The 18,433-nt window shown below is 43.5% G+C and overlaps 1 protein-coding gene across 1 annotated transcript in view; it reads right to left on the bottom strand.

Annotated features, from left to right (window-relative positions):
• Positions 1–18,433, bottom strand: part of nrxn2b (neurexin 2b) — a 660,052-nt gene that overhangs the window by 17,694 nt on the left and 623,925 nt on the right. Inside the window, 2 exon segments of the mRNA XM_069715608.1 lie at positions 129–451; positions 12,466–12,555. Coding sequence (XP_069571709.1) covers positions 129–451; positions 12,466–12,555 — 413 coding nt within the window.

The following is an 18,433-nucleotide window of genomic DNA, read 5'->3' as shown; positions in this document are numbered from 1 at the left end:
ATCACAATGCACAGCGCAGGAATATCTCTGCGGCTGAGCGACTGGAACGGCAGGCTACTTTTAGCCACGGTTTGCTCTCGGTATGAATCATGCAAACGAGCTGGGATCACAGGCTCGTCATCACTCACCTGTGTGACACTGTCCCTCATGGTGGGCGAGCGCTGTTTGCGGGTGGTGGTTGTGGCCATGGTGGTGGTTGTCTCCATGATGGTGGTGGACATGTCAGCCAGCGGGGTGGTGGAGGTGGTGTCAGTGGTGAGCACCGAGGGCACGTCACCCACCAGCCGCAGGTTGCCCTGGGTCTGGACGTTGGGGTCGCCCTCGGCTGCCAGTTTGAGCACCTGCAGGCCGTTGTAGTACAGGCCTGAAATCTGGCCCTGGAAGTGACGCCCCTTCTCTCCACCACCAATTTTGATGAACGCCTGGCTGTTAAAGATGGTCAACTGGCGACCTGAGATGCGAAAGATGAGAAGGTCAGAGCGATGAAGTAGAAGAGAGAGGAAGTGGAAGTAAGAGAAAAGAGTAGAAGCCGTGAAGAGAGGGGAAGAAAAAGGAAGGAAAAGGCAAAGAATACAAATCAGCTCATGGTCTCTGAATGAGCTTGAACATGAAACACAAAGTAATACACAGGCAAAGTGTGAAACGGGGGAGATAGAGGGACTATTTCAATCACATGGGATTTCCTGGGTAACACTTTAGGGAGATTGGGCCCTGGCTTGCTGCAGTTGCAGCCATTATGGAGCTGGGCACGTGCCACGTTCCCAGAAAGGCAGCCTGAATCTGGCAGTCAAATAGATTGCAGGGGCAGTTGCGGATTGACCCTGAGACTGAAGGTTCATAGCAAAATGCATCTCATTTGCCCCGAGATGGAATATATTAGAACAATGCAGGTCTGTGTCACTGACCTCCAATGCACCTGAGCTGCACAATGATAAAGTACCTCTGCCAGCAGAAAAAAATGTCGCCCCGCTCTGCCATCCACAGGAGGAAAATGAGATCCTCATTGGAAGGAAATGTTTAATTCAGCAGGGGCTGTTCCTCTCTGTGGTCATTACCATTCATCTGGATGGATAGATGGATGAAGGGAGGACAGGGTCGACCATTTAACCAGGGTCCAATACTAATGTGTTCCCAGGACTTGTGATGACGGGGTGGGGTAGGGGGGTCTGACAGGTGTAGTTTTTCTCCCTATATTTTCTCCAGCTGATGTCACTTCAGGTTTTTTTTTTTTTTTTTTTTTCCCCTCCTCATATTTGCATTCCCATCTCCTCGGGGACATCCCATCACACCGGGTGGACCGATGCAAATGTTGACCCCTATTATGAGTCGTGTGGATGTGTGGACAGAGGGAGGAGGGTAGAGGAACACTGTTGGACGAATGTGGGTTAAAAACAGACCTTATGAGGTAATTACTCAGAGGAAAAGGACCGGAGAAGCCAAAGAGCTTTTTATGGATTAATCAATCCCTGTATGGAAAGAGGGAGTGTGTTTGTTTGTCAAAAGGGATACTAGCCTAATCTGTGCATTTGAGAGTGAAATATCGACTCTAGAAATGGTGGGCTACCGAACTCTGAAATGAGAGAGCCCTGTGGCCTGAAGGGAACGTGTGCTTCTGTATAAAGTCCTTGCATGTGTCCATATTTATTACATCTTGTACGGGCATGAGAGATGACTCCACATCTTTTATGTTTGCACATTTACACCTCATGTCAACTGCTGACGGTGGCTTCCGTTGAATGGTGACAAATGAATCCTCTGAAAAACTTGTCAATGTTTCTATTGTTCTCTCAGTGAGATTGTAAGTTCTGCTCATCAGTACTTGGGACAGACCCAGGTTCCATTTGTTTTCAATTAGGAGAGCGGAGATGGTGCTTCATCACTGTAATTATGATTTACTCTCCATCTATGTGGGTGCATTTGTTCTGACATATGTGTAACACCCAGGTGGGTGGAACGACCAGACAAATAATGGCTATTAATGCACTTGTGTGTGTTCATGGGCATAAAAAGCACATCTTCACTATATGTGTGTATCTGTAAGTTTTCAGCAGAAGTGCTGGAGAGATAAATCTATTGCACTGAGATGGGCCATTACACGTGTCATCCCATTATCAGATCATTAGGCCCGTCAGGGACCCACGAGGGACCGAGCCCCCGTCCCCTAACGCTATAATGATGAGACTTAATGTCTGGCAAATGTGCTGTTGACATAATAGCCGAGTCTCACTCTATTATCTCATCACTTAGCATGTTTGGTGTGGGAGTGATACGGCGATAAATAAAATGAACGGTAAAGGATGGACAGATTGTCAAAGTGTGGACATCAGCTAGGAAAACACAGGAGAAGAGCCACTTTTGTGTACATACAGGGGTTAACGTTACACGTCAGGATTGAGAACACACGAACACACGAACTCGGGAACGCACAAAAACAATCTCAGTCCACCTCCCGCCCACTTCCATCCTCCACATACATACACAGTGTCAGCCCAGAGGGTCTCCCGTTTCAAACAGCCCCAGTCGCTTCTGACTCTCCACTGAAAGGGTCACGGAGAAGTTGAGGACAGACATCATCGTCATCTGTGTCCCTCAATGTGGGCGCTCCTCTCGATTTACCAAACAGTTTGAGTTCCTCTATAAACACCCAACTCTCCCCTGAGTGTGAGCAAGTCTGAAGACGATCTGTTCCGACAGGCCAGTTTACTCCGGAGGAGTTAAGTGTATTGGTGTCAGAGTTACACTCTTAGCCAGTGACACAGTCATAAATAAGCCATATTGACAAATGGCTTATGATTATGATGCAGAGTAGGGGGGATTAGTAAGACCTCCATAAGTCACTGCACATGTGTATTGTGCCTTATTTCTGTAAGTGTCCAAGCATCCACTGGGTAACTCTAATTTAATGCCTTCTCCTTTGTAGAAAAAAAAAAAAAAAAAAAAAAAAAGTGCATGAAACAAGCCTTGAGGGCAGGAGAGCACTGTGGCGGCCATTTATGTTCATCCCAACTGAGAGAGGTAGAGCGATAAAAGAGAAAGGTGCCCTCTAGACTAGATGAAGGGAAATCAGTGTTTGTTTTGGTAGCTGTCTGGTCAGGATGAGACTCTAACAGGGCCTGATGAAGTTATTGTTTCAGGGTCTGCCGGGTCAAATCAAAAGTGACATGCGGTTTTAGAGCCAATTTTGGCGGCGGGCATGAGCGGGGTGGGGTGGAGGGATGGAGGGGTGGGAGGGCAGAGAAGGAAGCCTCTGCATGACAAGCAATCACAGCGCTTAATATGACAGAGCTGGATCTGGCGCTGCTGCAGAGAAGAGCGTGCGTGCGTGTGTATTTATAATAACTTATGAAATATGTCAGTGAAATGACCTTTATGTGTGTGATAGTTGGCCTTTTCAAGTAGTGTGTATTTGCCCAACATTTATTTACATACGCCTCTCCGTTTGTGTGTGTGTGTGTGTGTGTGTGTGTGTGTGTGTAGACAGCACACCACAAGAGGGTTTGCACATTGATGAGGGTCTATTGGACCAGTTCAGAGGGACTGAGTGGCTGCTGCCTTTCTCCTCAGGGCTCTTAAAGCAATAGATGTGTAATGGGCAGAAGTGTGTGTGTATGGGGGGGGGGGCTAACACCCATACACAAAGCCTTAATTAACTGCAGTGCAGAGACCAGAAGGGTCAGATTTCTGCAATGTGCCACTGTAGCTAAATTTCAATACTTCTATCCTTTGTTTATACATTTATCTACCCATCTGTCTAAATCTAGAGGTTTTGGGTGTTACTGTATCGGGCAGATGAGCAAGAATACTGAAAGACCTGAATCAATTGTTATTATAAACAATACCATCTTTGTCCGCCCCAGCGCAACGCAACTACTTGCACCCCTGCAAGAAGGTGTGTCAAAATTGTTTGGTTAAAAACAACCAGAAGCACATCTCTGGTGCAGCTTAGTACATTGGTGAAGTAGGAGGGATGGATAATTAGAAGGTGTAACACAACCGACTTTGGTCATGGCCAATCAAATCAGCTCCCCTCATTCCCTTTAAAACCGCTCCGGCACAGCTAAATGTAATGGTACTGTGAGCCGGCCTCCACGGGCTGATGTTAAATCGGAAGAGGGAACTAATATTAAAAATATCTATTTCACTATAAGAACTGATGCCCAATGTAGGAAACGGTTTGATGACCAGAATAAATTCCACGGCTCGGTTATATTTCAAGTTGTTGCCATGCTAAATGTTGCTAATTAGCATTTAACATAAAATTGCTACAGCAGAGGCTGATGGGTCACAAACTACAGTATTCCTGACACATATTTTGGCCTGATGGTGCATGCGGATGAAAAGCTTCTATCTAATAGTTAGTGAGATATTTCAGTTGAGCCCACAATTACAGACTGACCGACACAGGGTAACAAAGGCTTCTTTTCACGTAACCTGTTATGATGCCTTGTTATCAAACTCAAACTGAGAATTTAGACTTCCAGATGTGACTGTTTCCCTCTGCGCTGGCCAAACACCGCGAGACACCTGCAGTCATTAAAACCTTGTAAATTGTGTTTGGCTCACAGATCGAACTATTCATGTCACAGTGCACAGGATGTTAACAGAATGATCTGTCTATCTGTCAGAAAAAAATGTGAGATTAATTCTTCTCCTCTCTTAGCTCTTTACATCCCCATCCTGACTCTGTCAGTCCTTATTGCATTTAAATCCATAGTGTATATTCTTATTAAATCCATAGGGGGATATGGAATGAGCAGAATGGACTTCAACTTTGTCACAACAAAGAGGAGTAAAAATAGCTCAGAGTAATGAAGGGATATGCATAAACATGCTGGAAAGAAGCATAAAGAGTGAAGGAGCCGCCTGAAGATGACTGAGCAGTAACACACACAGCATGTTGTAGTTTTATGTGAATCTCTAGGTTTAGTTCAGATTGGTGAGGATTGAATTTCTTTTTTGGCTCATTTGAAAGGTTTCAGTGACTATAAATTATTCTTCAGAGGTGCTGTAGTTTGAAGTATCTTTGCTCTTGTTCTACAGCTCTGACTTTTAATTCCTTGCAGAAACATTGTGGTAATGACCCCTGCATGTCACAGCATCTTGTGCATCTGGGGGAGAGTGGTTATTGTTACATTTATAATACACAGAGGAGTGCAGTGTGCAGGTAATCGATAAGAAAGGAGATGTGAACTCCTACTGTACATCTTACACTGGTCTTTCATATTCCCATGAGCTTCCCTCAACATTGCCTCCAAAAAAGGATGCGAGCTTTAACTTTTGTGAAGAAGTTTGAAGTTGGTCATCACTATTAACACTATTGACCTGTAATTTACTTCATATTTTATCCGGATGGGGAAGCTCCTGTGCTACCTATTGGGTGCTTGGGAAAAGAGAGAGATAAAGAAAGAGGAGGTCGGACAGGGACTGAGAGAATGGGGACATGAGAGATGACAGGAGCAAGGGAGGATGACAGACGAGGAGGACAGAGAAAGAGCGAGTGTGCATGAGGAGAGAATGTCAAAGAGACAGAGCGAGGGCACAGAGGGAGGGGATGACAGGCCCGATAAGAAGAAGAAGAAGAAGAAGAATGACGCAGTTAAAGTCTGAGGAAGAGAAAGATATACAGTAATACACGTGAGTAAGATGGTAAGAGAGAAGTAGGAGGAAGAGTTAGTGAGCTGGTGAGATGAAAGGCAAAAGAAAGCAAAAAGAGGAAAGTGAATTGAATTGCTTCTCATGTAGAGGATATTAAACGCCTGGTGAGTCACCTCCAGCTTCACACACTAATTTTAAAGTGCTAAAGTCAGCTAATCACATGGTTAAGTTTGTGCTATTCACAGGCTTTTACAAAACGTACCTTTCTTAGCTTCAAGTCAGAGCTTCCAGCTGTATGAATCACTGCAGCCCTGTTGTTTGGCCAGTGAGGACGCTCACATAGAGGAAGTGGGTATACATTTACACAGATCTGGGAAGAATACCAAAATAGCACACTCGGCTGGATTTGCTGTCAAAAACACTAGTGCGAAAATCAACTTATTGTAAGGAGTCACACTATGTAAATTATACTTGCTGGAAAAAAAACCATGAAAGATGTTTTTAAAGGATAATTTAGGGTCTTTTTATAGTTAAAATTATTTGCTGAGAATGTTATGATGTCACTAAAAAAAAGCGTCATATAGGGTGAAAAAAGACAACCTGAATTTCACGTGCAAAAAAAAAATTCCTATCACAATCACATTATTGTGCATTTGTGAAACATTTCTTTTGCCCTGGGAAAATGTGGTTTTGGAACATTTCATTTTCTACATAATTTTACCCCAGGTTATCGTGGTAAACACGTCATCACATTTGATCACATAATGTCCCAAGTGGAAAACATGGGAAACTCGTGTTATTTTCTGTAAGGGCAGTGACTTGCCGTTCAAAGAACTTTGAGATAGCAGCTGACAAAACTAATCAGTGATGAGAAAAAAACAAAAAACTGTTCATGGAATTTTTTTCCTAAATTTGTACAAATTAGCATGAACATTGTTTTGAAAGCTTTACAGTGATTTGCCAGAAAATGAAAGGATTATGTAAAGGAGATGCAGTGGTGGTGCAGGAAGCTTATAGTCTTCAGCACGTGTATATAAATGTCTACACGATTAATACAAACTATAAAATAACTCTACGCAGTATATGATTCCATTTTTGAATGCTCTCTGCCTGTAATAAGAGATAACTACCTGCGTGCTCGCTTTACGTTTTACTTCCAGATTTAAATATTCTGGCCGGAACTTTGGCTTGTTTACAGCCTGATCTTGTGACTGCTTGTGTTGCTCTGTTGGATGTCGTGCACCCACATCACAGCTTTGGCTTTACTTGAGTGTTACAGTATGTTGCCAATACACATGGCAATGATGAGGAAACCTGTTTAAGTACAATGGAAGCTGTAATAAATCAGAGGTTTTATTCATCGTATTTATGTCTATTCCTTCGAATTAGTTTGAGTTTCTCTTGATATGTTCATTTTTGGTGGCTATAATTGCCCACACAATAAATAATCTGTTGCAGAAAAGTTAAAAGCTGTGTGCGCCTCATTTCAATATAATGCAGCACCTGCACATTTAACTATCAGTTGGGAACAGGTGTCATCACTCTTGTCTGATGTCAGTTACAAATGGAGATTATTACTTTGACCAGAAGTAAACTGCCCTACAAACTGCAGGAATAAAAGGAGTAGTCACACATTTCTGGCTTCAGCTTTGCATTGGTGCACCATGCTCCTGGACTTTTTTTTTTTTCTTTTCTTTTCTAAACAGCCAGAGAAATGGCTTGTCTCAGATGAACTGTGGTCGGTAATTACTAGCTGAGCCGAGCCGAACTGAGGAGTGGGCTGTGCTCGGGGCACGCTCGGCTTGCTAATGCTCAGATTGCTCGTGGGATGCTGCGAAATAACGGCCGCGTGTCTGGAGAGGAGGGGCGGGGACGGCGGCTCGATGCCGGGCTTGGCCCCTCCCCCTGGCTGTGAACAGCTGACCTGGAGGAGGTGATTGTTGGAGGGGGGAGAGGGAAGGAGCGGAGGGCGGTGTGGAAAAGGATGATCTAGGTGTATATGACAGGATATGAAAAAGACTGCAGCTGGAGAGAGCGGTATCTTTCTCCCACCACCGTCATCATTACGCCTCTCTCATCTTCCTTCCACTCCTGTTATCTCACAGAGAGGAGGGATGCCACATGGCCGCGAGGAGCTTCTATCTGAAATGTTTTCTCTTAGCTGAGTTGCAGGGTGGGAGGGATGGCCCAGAATTCACCTCTGTCAATACGCTGCTTTCTGACATACAGAACAGAAACTTGGACCGTTTTATGGGTTTGTGTTGACAGCAGAATTTCTAGTATCTGCATCAACAAACAAGAACTCCCTCTATTTCCATTTTCTTTTTTGAAGGAAGAAAAGAGAAAAAGGAAAGTGGAAGAAGATTCGAGCACAATGGGGGCGGGGTGGGATGCTGCCAAAGTCGATTATGAAGTGTTCCCAAGTTATCTTCTTGGCACAAGGCTCTATTTGGTAATTAAGTGCGTTTTGCTTTTTTACTCCTCAGAAGTTGGGCTGGTTCAGGGTAGAACACTATGAATTAATTGTGTTTGACAATGGAGATGAGGGGCCAAATGCAGCATGAAGATAGACTAAAAGCCCTGGGAGACAGCGTAGAGCCCCGAGGTCCTTGAAGGCAGCTGAGGGTGCTGCGATTGTGGCGGTGAATCTGCAGGACTCTGGAGACAGCAGATTTGGATTTAATCAGATGAGGCTCTATATCTGATCCTGTATCTGCATGTAGATCTTAAACAAGTGATACTGTCGAGGGAGACACAAAGGGAGATAGCACGGTGGTTAGCTGGGGACAATCTTCTCTCGTTTTATTCTCTCCAGCTGTGACTGCTGTTTTTAGGCCATTTCATGGTAGGGGACCATGAAATGAACAGTAAAGAGGGACTTCTTTCCTGCCATAGAGACACTTTATTGCTGCTACTTCTCTACTCATGGGCAAGCATGTTAAAAATTCACTCCATTTCCCCTCTGCATGTTTCAAATATGGCCACATTAGTGCTGTGGTTTGAAATGGAAAAAAAAAAACAAGATGGTGCTCAGTGGGATGCAAAGCTCATCATGGAGTCGCTGAGAGACTGACAGACGGGTTTGCTCTCTGCGGCCAGATGTGAGAGAATCTCTAAAATGAAGCTGGGATCATGAATAGCAGATCTGGACTGATGCCTAGCCTTGAGATTTGATTTGGGCTCTGGCCCCACACTAAGTGGGAGGACTTGATTGCTTTCGATTAGGGAATGGGGGAGCTCACACCAGACCATTAAACACTGAGCATTAAACCCGGTTCTCCAGCTCGCGTTTTCGGCCACACAGACATGCCGTCCTAGTATTCCTCCTGTCTTCTCCTCCCTGCACTCGTGTGGCTCGACTCCGAGCTTGATCGTCGGGCTGTTTGGAGAGCTCTGCGGGGAGAGACTCCGAGCCAGAAGAAGATGTAGCGTTTCAATTCTTCTGGGATCTTCCTTCGCTTTCTTGCTCATCGCTAAAGGGGAACACCTACGAGAAATTGATTCTCTCTGGTTATTTGTTATCTTTATTTTCTAGTGGAGCTCGAGATGAGACCAGGAAGCTGTGACACATTATCATCCCTTCAAAAGGAAAAAAAAAGGCAACACTGAAGTAGGGGGAATGCTTGCTAAATTTTTGGTGAAGCCTGGTTCTGTTGGTCAAAGAATATAGAGGAGGATTTAAGGAGAGTGAAGGTTAGAAGAGACGGATAGAAATTAGAAAACGTGGGATGATGGATCCATCAGAAAGAGGAGGAAAAGGGAATGCATCGGCGCAAGTTTTTTCTTGGATAGAGCTGTTTAAAACTTTTGGAACTTAGGATTTTTCCCCTCCATTGGGTCTCTGTAATGGATGCCATTTTGGATTTAGTCAGAAGGCAAAGAGTTGGCCAGAGATGCTCACTCTGATATGCCTCACACGCAGTGGGGGAGATGGAATAAGGGCTTCAGAAAGAGATGTAGTGAGACAGTGCAGCTCTGCAGCACGGCTCTCCTCTCGGACTCTGCTGGCTCTGATGACTTCCATTAGATCTTGGTGCGACTGAAACACTGATATGTGCGAGGGAACGTGAGCGATTAGCAGTCTGATTTTCACTTCTGTGCACACACTAACGTAGACATGGAGATTTTCCAGCCATGCTAAAATTGACAGACTTGATGAAACACTGAGCGCACTTGATGAGGAGACCCACTGGGCTGATTGTTTTCTGTTCTCTGGTCAAGAACTCTGAAGCATGTTGAAACCCTCTGAGACGTTCATGTGAGAAAATCACCAGAGACTCAAACCCCATATTGGTTACGCAGCCTGGACCATTACAGGACATCTACTCCTGGATGGATGATCCAGACTGTTTACCACACACCTCCCATTCAAATACTCCATTCACCCTTCATAACAAATGACATACAGAAGAATACATTGAAATACAATACAGCCATTTCCTTAGTGGTGAAAACAATAAATGTTAAAGGGACCTTCATTTATTTCACATTTAGTCTCAATGATCCAGAACTGGTGTGTCATGGTTGAATTTGGGTTTCGGTCACTTGCTTTGTTTTAACCCTCTGAGTTTTGCTTTCCATGGAGGTGAGGACGATGGGAAGGCGTTGTCACTTGGAGGAGTCGTTTCTTTAAGCAGGAGTTAGAACATTGTTAGCTTTTTTTGTTGTTGTTTTTGTCCCGTACGATTGCCGCAACCTGTCCAAGTTCTTCCAAATACTGACATCCAGGTCCAATAAAAATGTTAAACAAGATTTATAACAAGGTTATAACTGAGGGCTCTCTGAATTTGTCACCAGCAGGGCAAAGCTGGGAAATATGTCCAATTACAAGTCAATTCACGGCTGTGGAAGACAGGGAGTCGGAGAGAAGCCCTCAGCGGTTAGTGTGGGTGGAGTTTGATTTGCTGTTAGGTGGTTAGATTCTGCTTAGAGGTTTCTTAGCTTTAATTTCTATCCGCTTCCTTATCAAAGCAACAAACAGCTTTAACCCTTTGAGCTTGGAAATGTCCGCTAATCCTCTTCAGCATCTAGACTAGCATGTCCTTTATGAAAGCAGCATCTTAGAAATGCTCTTCCAGAACCACTTTGCCTCTTCAGTCCATGACGTGTGTATGACATTTCTCTAATGAATCAAATCATATTGACAAATAAGCGACCTTGTTCCCCTTTTTTTTTTTTCTTTAACATGCACCCTGATCAAAGCCTGCACTTGAGGTTTGATGCGATTTATCTGTTTATTTCTCCTCCCTACTTTCTCCCAGTGCTCTCATCTAAATGACTGGATGCAGACTCAGTTCAAACTATAGAAGAAAGGGAATAATACATTTAGTTTCAAGCTCATTCTCTTTAGAATTTCATAGCATGCACAAATCATTTCATAAGTGGGCAAGTCATTTTTTATTGATCCGCTTTTTCATTCAACTTTCATCTCCGAAGCCTTTTTAATTCTGATTTGTGTCCTAACTACCCTCGGCAAAAGTGCATTCCCTGACGCACAGCAGGAGAGCAAGAAGTCAGTTTATAGGAGCTGGAGATGAATGCAAGGATTGTTTTGTTTTCATGAAATAAATATGGAAGCTCTTCATTTATCTTGTTTGTCTGTCGCATGAATACTTCATTTTGCTCGTGGAGACAAATTTCGGCTTCTGCATTCATCAATGTGTTATCATTCGGAATACTGTTTCAAAGGAAGCCCTAAAGCTAATTGGCTTGAAACGCTTAATTCATGATAATCTCAATACATCTCTCATGCAAATAGAAAAGCTAATGCAAACATTACTGTAAAGTATTTTAACATTCAGACATTCTACACCAAAACCATCCATTTATTGAGATTCTTATCCCTGTACTCTTTTTTTTTTTTTTTTCTCTTACAGCTAATGGAACTGTGTGCTCTTGTTTCTCATTTCTTACCAGAAGGACACAAGAAATGAGCGTCTGCAGTGCTTTGATTGAAAGAAACTATTTACTGACTCAAGTCCATTGATCTAATTTATTGGACTCCTCTCTATTTATACAAAGAATCAACCACCTTCAGCAGCACAAACACACGACACAAGACAAAGACAAAGAGGTTGGGACATTTGGCACTCAAAGGGTTAAAGAATCATCACTTTGATGGGACCGCATTCAAAACTTACGGCACTAGTTATGCATAAAGTTGGGCGGGAAAATGGCGCCCAAATGAATGTAGACGGTCAACAGTCCCTTTAACGTTTAGTGACTTTCATGGGGGATTCTTTTTGTTGAAAAGCCAGTGATAAAGTCATACTTTTTCTTTTTTGGTTTGGTTTCGTGAGTTATTAAATATATGGTCAATACAAGTTCACATTCAGCCAACAAAAGACACAGGAAAGAAGCAGATGGAATCAGTAGGCTGTTTACATGTGGTCAGGTTATTAGGGGGTTATGTTGGGTTATTTGGGGGTTAATGCTCTGAAGAGATGCAGCCCCAGTTTAAGGTGCTTTGGATAAGGTCCCCTGGATATCTGCAAATCAAAGCTTGAGAATGGTTTTACTATTGAAAACTATGGAAAGTATTTTTTTCAAAGCCAATTATAAAAAATTAAGATGAACTAGATCCAAAAGTAAATGTGATAGAAAACAACAAATCTTCCAACAATGCCTCATTTCCAGCTTGGTTTCCCATCACTGGAGATAAAAATAAGTGAGATGAATTAGTATTTGATGTATCAGCCAGTCATAATTAGGCTTGTTTATACATTTGCAGTGGATTATCGGGGACCTATCGGTGTGTTAAAGAGCCAAATCACATTCACCCCTGTTGCGTGGAACTGCACCTCCTCCAGAGTGGTGGTTAACGGTAGGTTAGGCGGTTAGATCATTAGTGGAGTTAAAGGGATTTATTACCTTTGTCGAGTAGCCACTCGTCAACTACCCGACCAAGTCGGTATGGAATTCTTTGTCTAGCAATAGCCAGGCGCTCATTATCAAAGTTCCCTTTAAGAAATTTGGAGAAGACAAATTAAGAGAGGTTACAAAAAAATCTGGAAGTTGAAAGGTTAGAGGTTAGAAGGGCAACATGGCAAATGTTTAGCAAGTTATGTACTTTAAATCAGCTTTAATTAGGACAGGAAGAACTTGAGGATGTGTTTTTGGGCTGGTTTGGTTGGTTAGACAAGTTAACAGCTGTCTAGTTACCTTGAGTTTAAATGATTTTTAAAAAAATGTACTAACATGTTAAACAGATTTATGAATTATTTAGATAGAGTAGGATTACATTTATGGTAGTGCTAACTTATGTTAGCTGCCCGCACAGTCAATACACTTTAGAAAAGAATAAGAAGTAATGAAGTAGATTAAGCTAGAACCGCACACAGAACCAGCAGTGAGTGAAAAACAGAATTATTACATAGTGAGAAAAGAAAGCAGAAAAAGAGACATCTCAATGTCAGCAATAAACCATTGTTATTTCACATGAGCAGGAGATAATCACACAGCACTAAAACGCATTTCATGGTTGTTTCAAGGAAGACATATTTTAGTTCCCATCGCACACAAAGAGTTGCTGATTAGCAAATCACCACCTCCCAAATCCGACAACAGGATGACGTTCTCCCCGTGGAGAACTTTGAATCCGACTCCTCTCCTTCAATAACGTGAAAAGGATTGAGTGAAACCGTCGGCACACAGTTTTTCTCAGGTTTTTTCCGTATGCATTAATGGACCACTTGTCAGTGGCACTCGGCAATTAGCATCACTTCATCAGCATGTCAAAGAAGTTTCATCGCTGCTGTGCGAATGTATTATCCCTCACTTCACTTCAATCAACCTCGGGGTCATGCTGCGTACATCTCTAGCACTGTTAATAGAGACGGAGCTGGAATTAGGGGAGATGAGGGTTGATGGTGGCCAGCCTGGGGGTTAGATGAAGTCTAATGTGGTGGCAATGTCAGAGGATTAATTAGGAGTTATTGTCTATGTCAAACAGCAATCTTTGCAGATTATAGGCTAAAAAAAAAAAAAATCAAAGAGCTCTGCTAGCACAGTGACTTCTAAAAATTGGTTCAGGGAATCCCCTGGTGTCCTTGAGGAGGTATGAAGTTGTGAGGGGTTCCCAAAAATGAGGAACATGCTATTGTCACTATAATATATGGGGAAATTGCCCATAACTGTATCACTAGCTATAATACAATCTGAGGAAGACGGGGTTTGGACCTGGACTGGAGTCTAGAAGAAGTTTGAGATATTAATTGTTGGAAAACGCTGATGAAATTATCTGCAGAGAGGCGAGTCTGAGCCTGAAGGAGAGTTTGGGACCAGCGTGGAAGCAGTAAACACAGGAGCTCTGAAGTATATCCTGCATCCTCACTTGTGTACTTTGATTTCGCTCCACCCCCATCCCCACCCCCCTCTGCACTGTGCTGCTGCTGCAGTGATCTAAAATAGACCACCTTATCAGTTCTGCAGTACCTACTTCCACTCCCCAGGGGTCTCTCTACCCACGCCTGCCTGCGCAATAGTGCCTCACACAGGCAGAGAGGAGATTGGTGGTTTGCACGTGTGCATACTGTATACGAAGAGACGCAGCTGTTTGTGCGTGGGCACGAGGGCCACAGCGAGAAAAGATAATGAGAAGTGAGCAGGGAAGCAAGGAGAAAGGCTGGGTTGCATGATAGCTGGCAGATGGACGGAGAAGAATGTAACACAATTAACATGTGAGAGCAGGAGGCTCCCATGTAGCAAATATGACTCAGTGTGGCTGCACCTGTAGCTCTGTGTGCTCATCTGGGGTGAGAACTGACTAACAGATGCAGGACAACAGAAAAATGACAGGTAGGAAAATTGTTGGTGGAGTTTTTGTACAAGGAATAATTCACAGTAACGGTGCTTTTCACCTGCCATAACTCTTCGATTAACGGGGTCCGTAAAACCTTTTCTTTATTTTCCTCGTAGCTTGTAGTAACTTGAAACCCTCAAGTATGAATCTCCTGTATTGAGGCCGATTCATATTTTATTGGTGGTCTTCCTGTGATTTATGAATGTGTGTCCCCCCCTCCAGCCCCCCCGAAACACAAATTGCTCTAAATGAAAAGGAAAACTGTATTGCTGCAATTACATGCATGTGTTCACATCACAGTTCAAATTAGCTAGGTACTTCGCTGCCTTCTGGAAAGGCAGTGCAGCAATTATGGTGCACATACAACCCCGTTTTTAGTAATGACATGGGCACTTTGCTGCAATCACTGAATTAGGGAAGGAGAGACATATGCTCCTGGTAGCGGAGGGGGAGACGAGCGAGATGGGAAGGGTGTGGTGGTGCTGATGGGGTTTCAGAGAAAAAAAAAAAAAAAAAAGGCGATGAAAATAATAACGGAGTGAAAGGAAAATAGTGGGAGGCAGTAGTCCTCGGTGAGATGAATCAGTCCTGTGTGCGTATGTTCTCCTCCTACTGCTGCATCTGCAATCCCGTCCTCAAATCCTTACTAAATCTTCTCCCTCCTCTAACTTTCTCGTCTGAATCACAACGAGGCAGCCACTTCCAGTAACTTAATCCCATGCAGGATTTATTTTATCAGCCTAATAATGGTTGATAAAGATGATCAAGCGGAGAGATGTACTGTAGTCCACCGTCTAGTGGCAGGTCTGAGATGTCACACCAAAGAGATTATTTTGAAAATGCTTTTGCCCCTCCTCTTCATGGTCCATGGAATTTTTTTTTCCTTGCTTTTCTTGCTGCCATCACTCTTTCCTTAATTCCTTTCCCTTGTTTTACTCACTTATTCATTTCCTCCAGCTTGCTCCTTTTCCCGTCTAACCACTCTTCTTGTCCTTCCCTTGTTCTCAAACAATCTTTCACCCACGCTTCATTCTGTCCTCTTTCTCACCCTCCTGCCAAAACCAATTTTTATTTCTTTTTTTTTTTACTAATACCTTCCCTGCCCCATTCTCTCCTTGCACCTTCACTACCTCCCTCCTGCCTTCCAGGTTTCTCCTCCTCAATAATTTCTTCTTCAGTCTTTGCTTCTTGTTTCCTCTTCCTTCCTCCATTCGCTTCTTTTATCATCCTGGTTTCTGATTCTTTCTTCATCCAAACTCTTCTTCTCCCTTCCTCCCACATATGCCTCCACCTCCCCACCCCCACCCCCCTTCATTCCATTTTTTTTTTGGTATTGTTTACCTCTTCTCCATTTTGCCCCTCTATTCTTCTTCATTTATTGGTACCATAGTGAGTTTATTACCAGGAGATTAAATGTACTCCATCGTGACACAGGCGCTACCATTCATTACTCCGCACAAACACACACAGTCTGCCTGAGTGTGCAGTTGGAAAAGTAATAAATGCTGGGGGTGGAGAGTGTGCGTACTGTATGCAAATGTGTGTGTGGTCTCTCCCTGGCAAGCAGGAGTGAGTGACAACATTTTCATTGACAATCAAAGACAACGGAGGAATCGACAAACAATGGGTCTGTGTTTCTGCTGAAAACAAAAAGACGGACAAGGGGAAGAAAACGGGAACTAATGGAAACCACAGAGAACAGAATGTGACTGTAAAACTAATTTGAGTAAAAATGTATGTACAGCCCCGGAGGAAAAAAAAAGAGTCACGTACTCCTGTTGGACAGGGTTTGTGTCCTCGACACACCGCAGTGTCAGAAAAAAAAAATTCCTCCGTGTCTTGCTTGTTTGTTTGCATCTGTTTGCATTGGGATCCTTGGAGAAATAAGTCATTCTGAGTGAAACTTCTCCCTTCTCGCTCTTCTCACCACCAGCTGAAGCCTGCTCTGCATGAGAATGGGGGGGATAGATTAAACAGCTGGGCCCTTCTCTTCTCCCTCGCCGTCATTATCACACTCGCTCCATTCCCAAGACTATTCCCTTTGCTTGATATGAAAGATGGCAAAACAATGCAATCGGACCTGGCTCTCAAGAAAGAGAGAGAAAAATAAACTGGTGAATCACAGTGGCTCTAAGCTGTTGAGGCATATCGTTTTATGCCTCTGTGCAGGAGACTGCCGTGACCAGAGGCATTAAGTTTTCAGATTGTCCGTCCATCCAATTCTCGCAAATACGATATCTCAGGAATGCCTTGAAGAACATTCCTCAAAATTGGCACAAACTTTTACTTGGTCTCAAGGCTAACCCGACTAGATTTCTGGGATCAAAGGTCACTGCGACCTCACATTTTTGTAAACGCGACATGTCAAAGACGCCTAGAGGGAACTTCTTAAAATGCGGCACACATGCTCACTTGGACGTAATGGATTAAGTAATTTGATTTTGGTGGTCGCAGGTCAAGGTTGCTGTGAATTTGTCATGTTCAGCGCTGGCTCATTTGGTCAGATACCGTTGGTGATACTAATCTTGAGTGTCCACCTTGAAGCTATAGTGATTGTATAGATGTTTTGTGCTGTTGCGTTGAAGATGCGCGTGAAGTATTCGTTTTTAAAATTTCTACCTTCTATGGAGCAACATCCATATTTGAAGCATCGTCTGCTGCCATGGCAAAAACGTTGTGTTCTATCAGAATCTGCTTCATTGGCCAAGCATGTGAACACGTATAAGGAATCCTTCAAAGTCTTCACGACATATTTTACGAGTCTGGGCAGACATGTAGGTAAACTACAATGCAAGTGGTTTGTGTAGGCATACAACATTCTGGTTCCCTTTCATAGCCAACCTTCACTAATGGACACAAGTGGTTTATATGTTGATTAATTCTCCTTTAACGGTGCACTCTACTCTTTTTATACCTTCAAGTCCATTTGCTAGTCACCTGTAGAGAAATGTGCAGCCTGTAAATCTAGTTTTATAATATCTTAACCCTTGAAATCTGAGTTTGCTCACCAATCAGAGAGGGTCTAATGAAAGTTGCTTTTGGCTGCACTATTGGGAATGTAGGATCTTGGGTTTTTAGGATTTGGACCATTTTTAAGCTCTTTTTCATGCATCTGTAGTATTCTGGTTATGACAATGAAAACATAAAATGTCACTACTTCGGATGGCATACAGACTGTCCTATGATGCATATAACGATATGGAATAATACATGTATATCTATTTGACTGTTGCCTTGCATGGCAGGCACATATGTACGGCAGGCTCAAATGTAAAATATAGCCCCAAGCCTTTATATCATTGTTGTTTTTTTTTAAATTTCAGAAATGCCTCTTCCTGAGGTTACAGCTCAGTCCCAGGAGACATTAGAAGTATTTTGTTAATGATCTTTTGCAACTGTAATTCTGGTATTCACAATGTATACTGTATAATTGGGGGAGATATGGAAATAAAGCTCGTGCACTCTAATTATAGGTGCATATAAATAGTTCATCTTAAATCAAATATAACTCCCTGTATGAGCCAACCCAGCAGACTGTGTGCATGTAAACATCAGGATGACCACACTCCTTCACACACGTCATGCATGTTTGCCTAGCCTTCATGCCTGCGGCTCTGGACCCCCCCCCCCCTCTCTCCCCCGAGGCTCAGACGGTCCACACTGAAACACTGGCGCTATTCCCTCTCTGGAAGCCTGCCTGGCCTCCTCCTGGGCCGCATGTTTGCCGTCCGGCGCATCGGCTGGATGAACAGCCATGCTGGGGACGGGTTCTGGGTCGATATCACAGCTGCGGTACTAGGGGGCAGGGCAAGGGCACGCTGATTGACTGGCACCTCGGGGAGACACAAAGCAAAGTGGAGGACAGGCAGGAGCTCTGCCCGGCGTGCTGGGAGTGTAGAGTATCTGTTTCTGTCTGTCTGGGTGAGTGGGACTTGAGTGCGCTGATAATCAGCATATGAATCACACACTGTTCTGTCTCCTTTGGTATCGGTGCATATGTGTTCGTCCGTGTGACTACATGTGTGTGTGTAGAGATCC

Source organism: Brachyistius frenatus, unplaced genomic scaffold, assembly GCF_029030835.1.
Source record: "Brachyistius frenatus isolate BFR_SWC_R1_liver_20210118 unplaced genomic scaffold, ASM2903083v1 Contig_145, whole genome shotgun sequence".
In the NCBI taxonomy this organism is placed as follows: Eukaryota; Metazoa; Chordata; class Actinopteri; family Embiotocidae; genus Brachyistius; species Brachyistius frenatus.
This window is presented reverse-complemented; position numbering and strand designations above follow the sequence as displayed.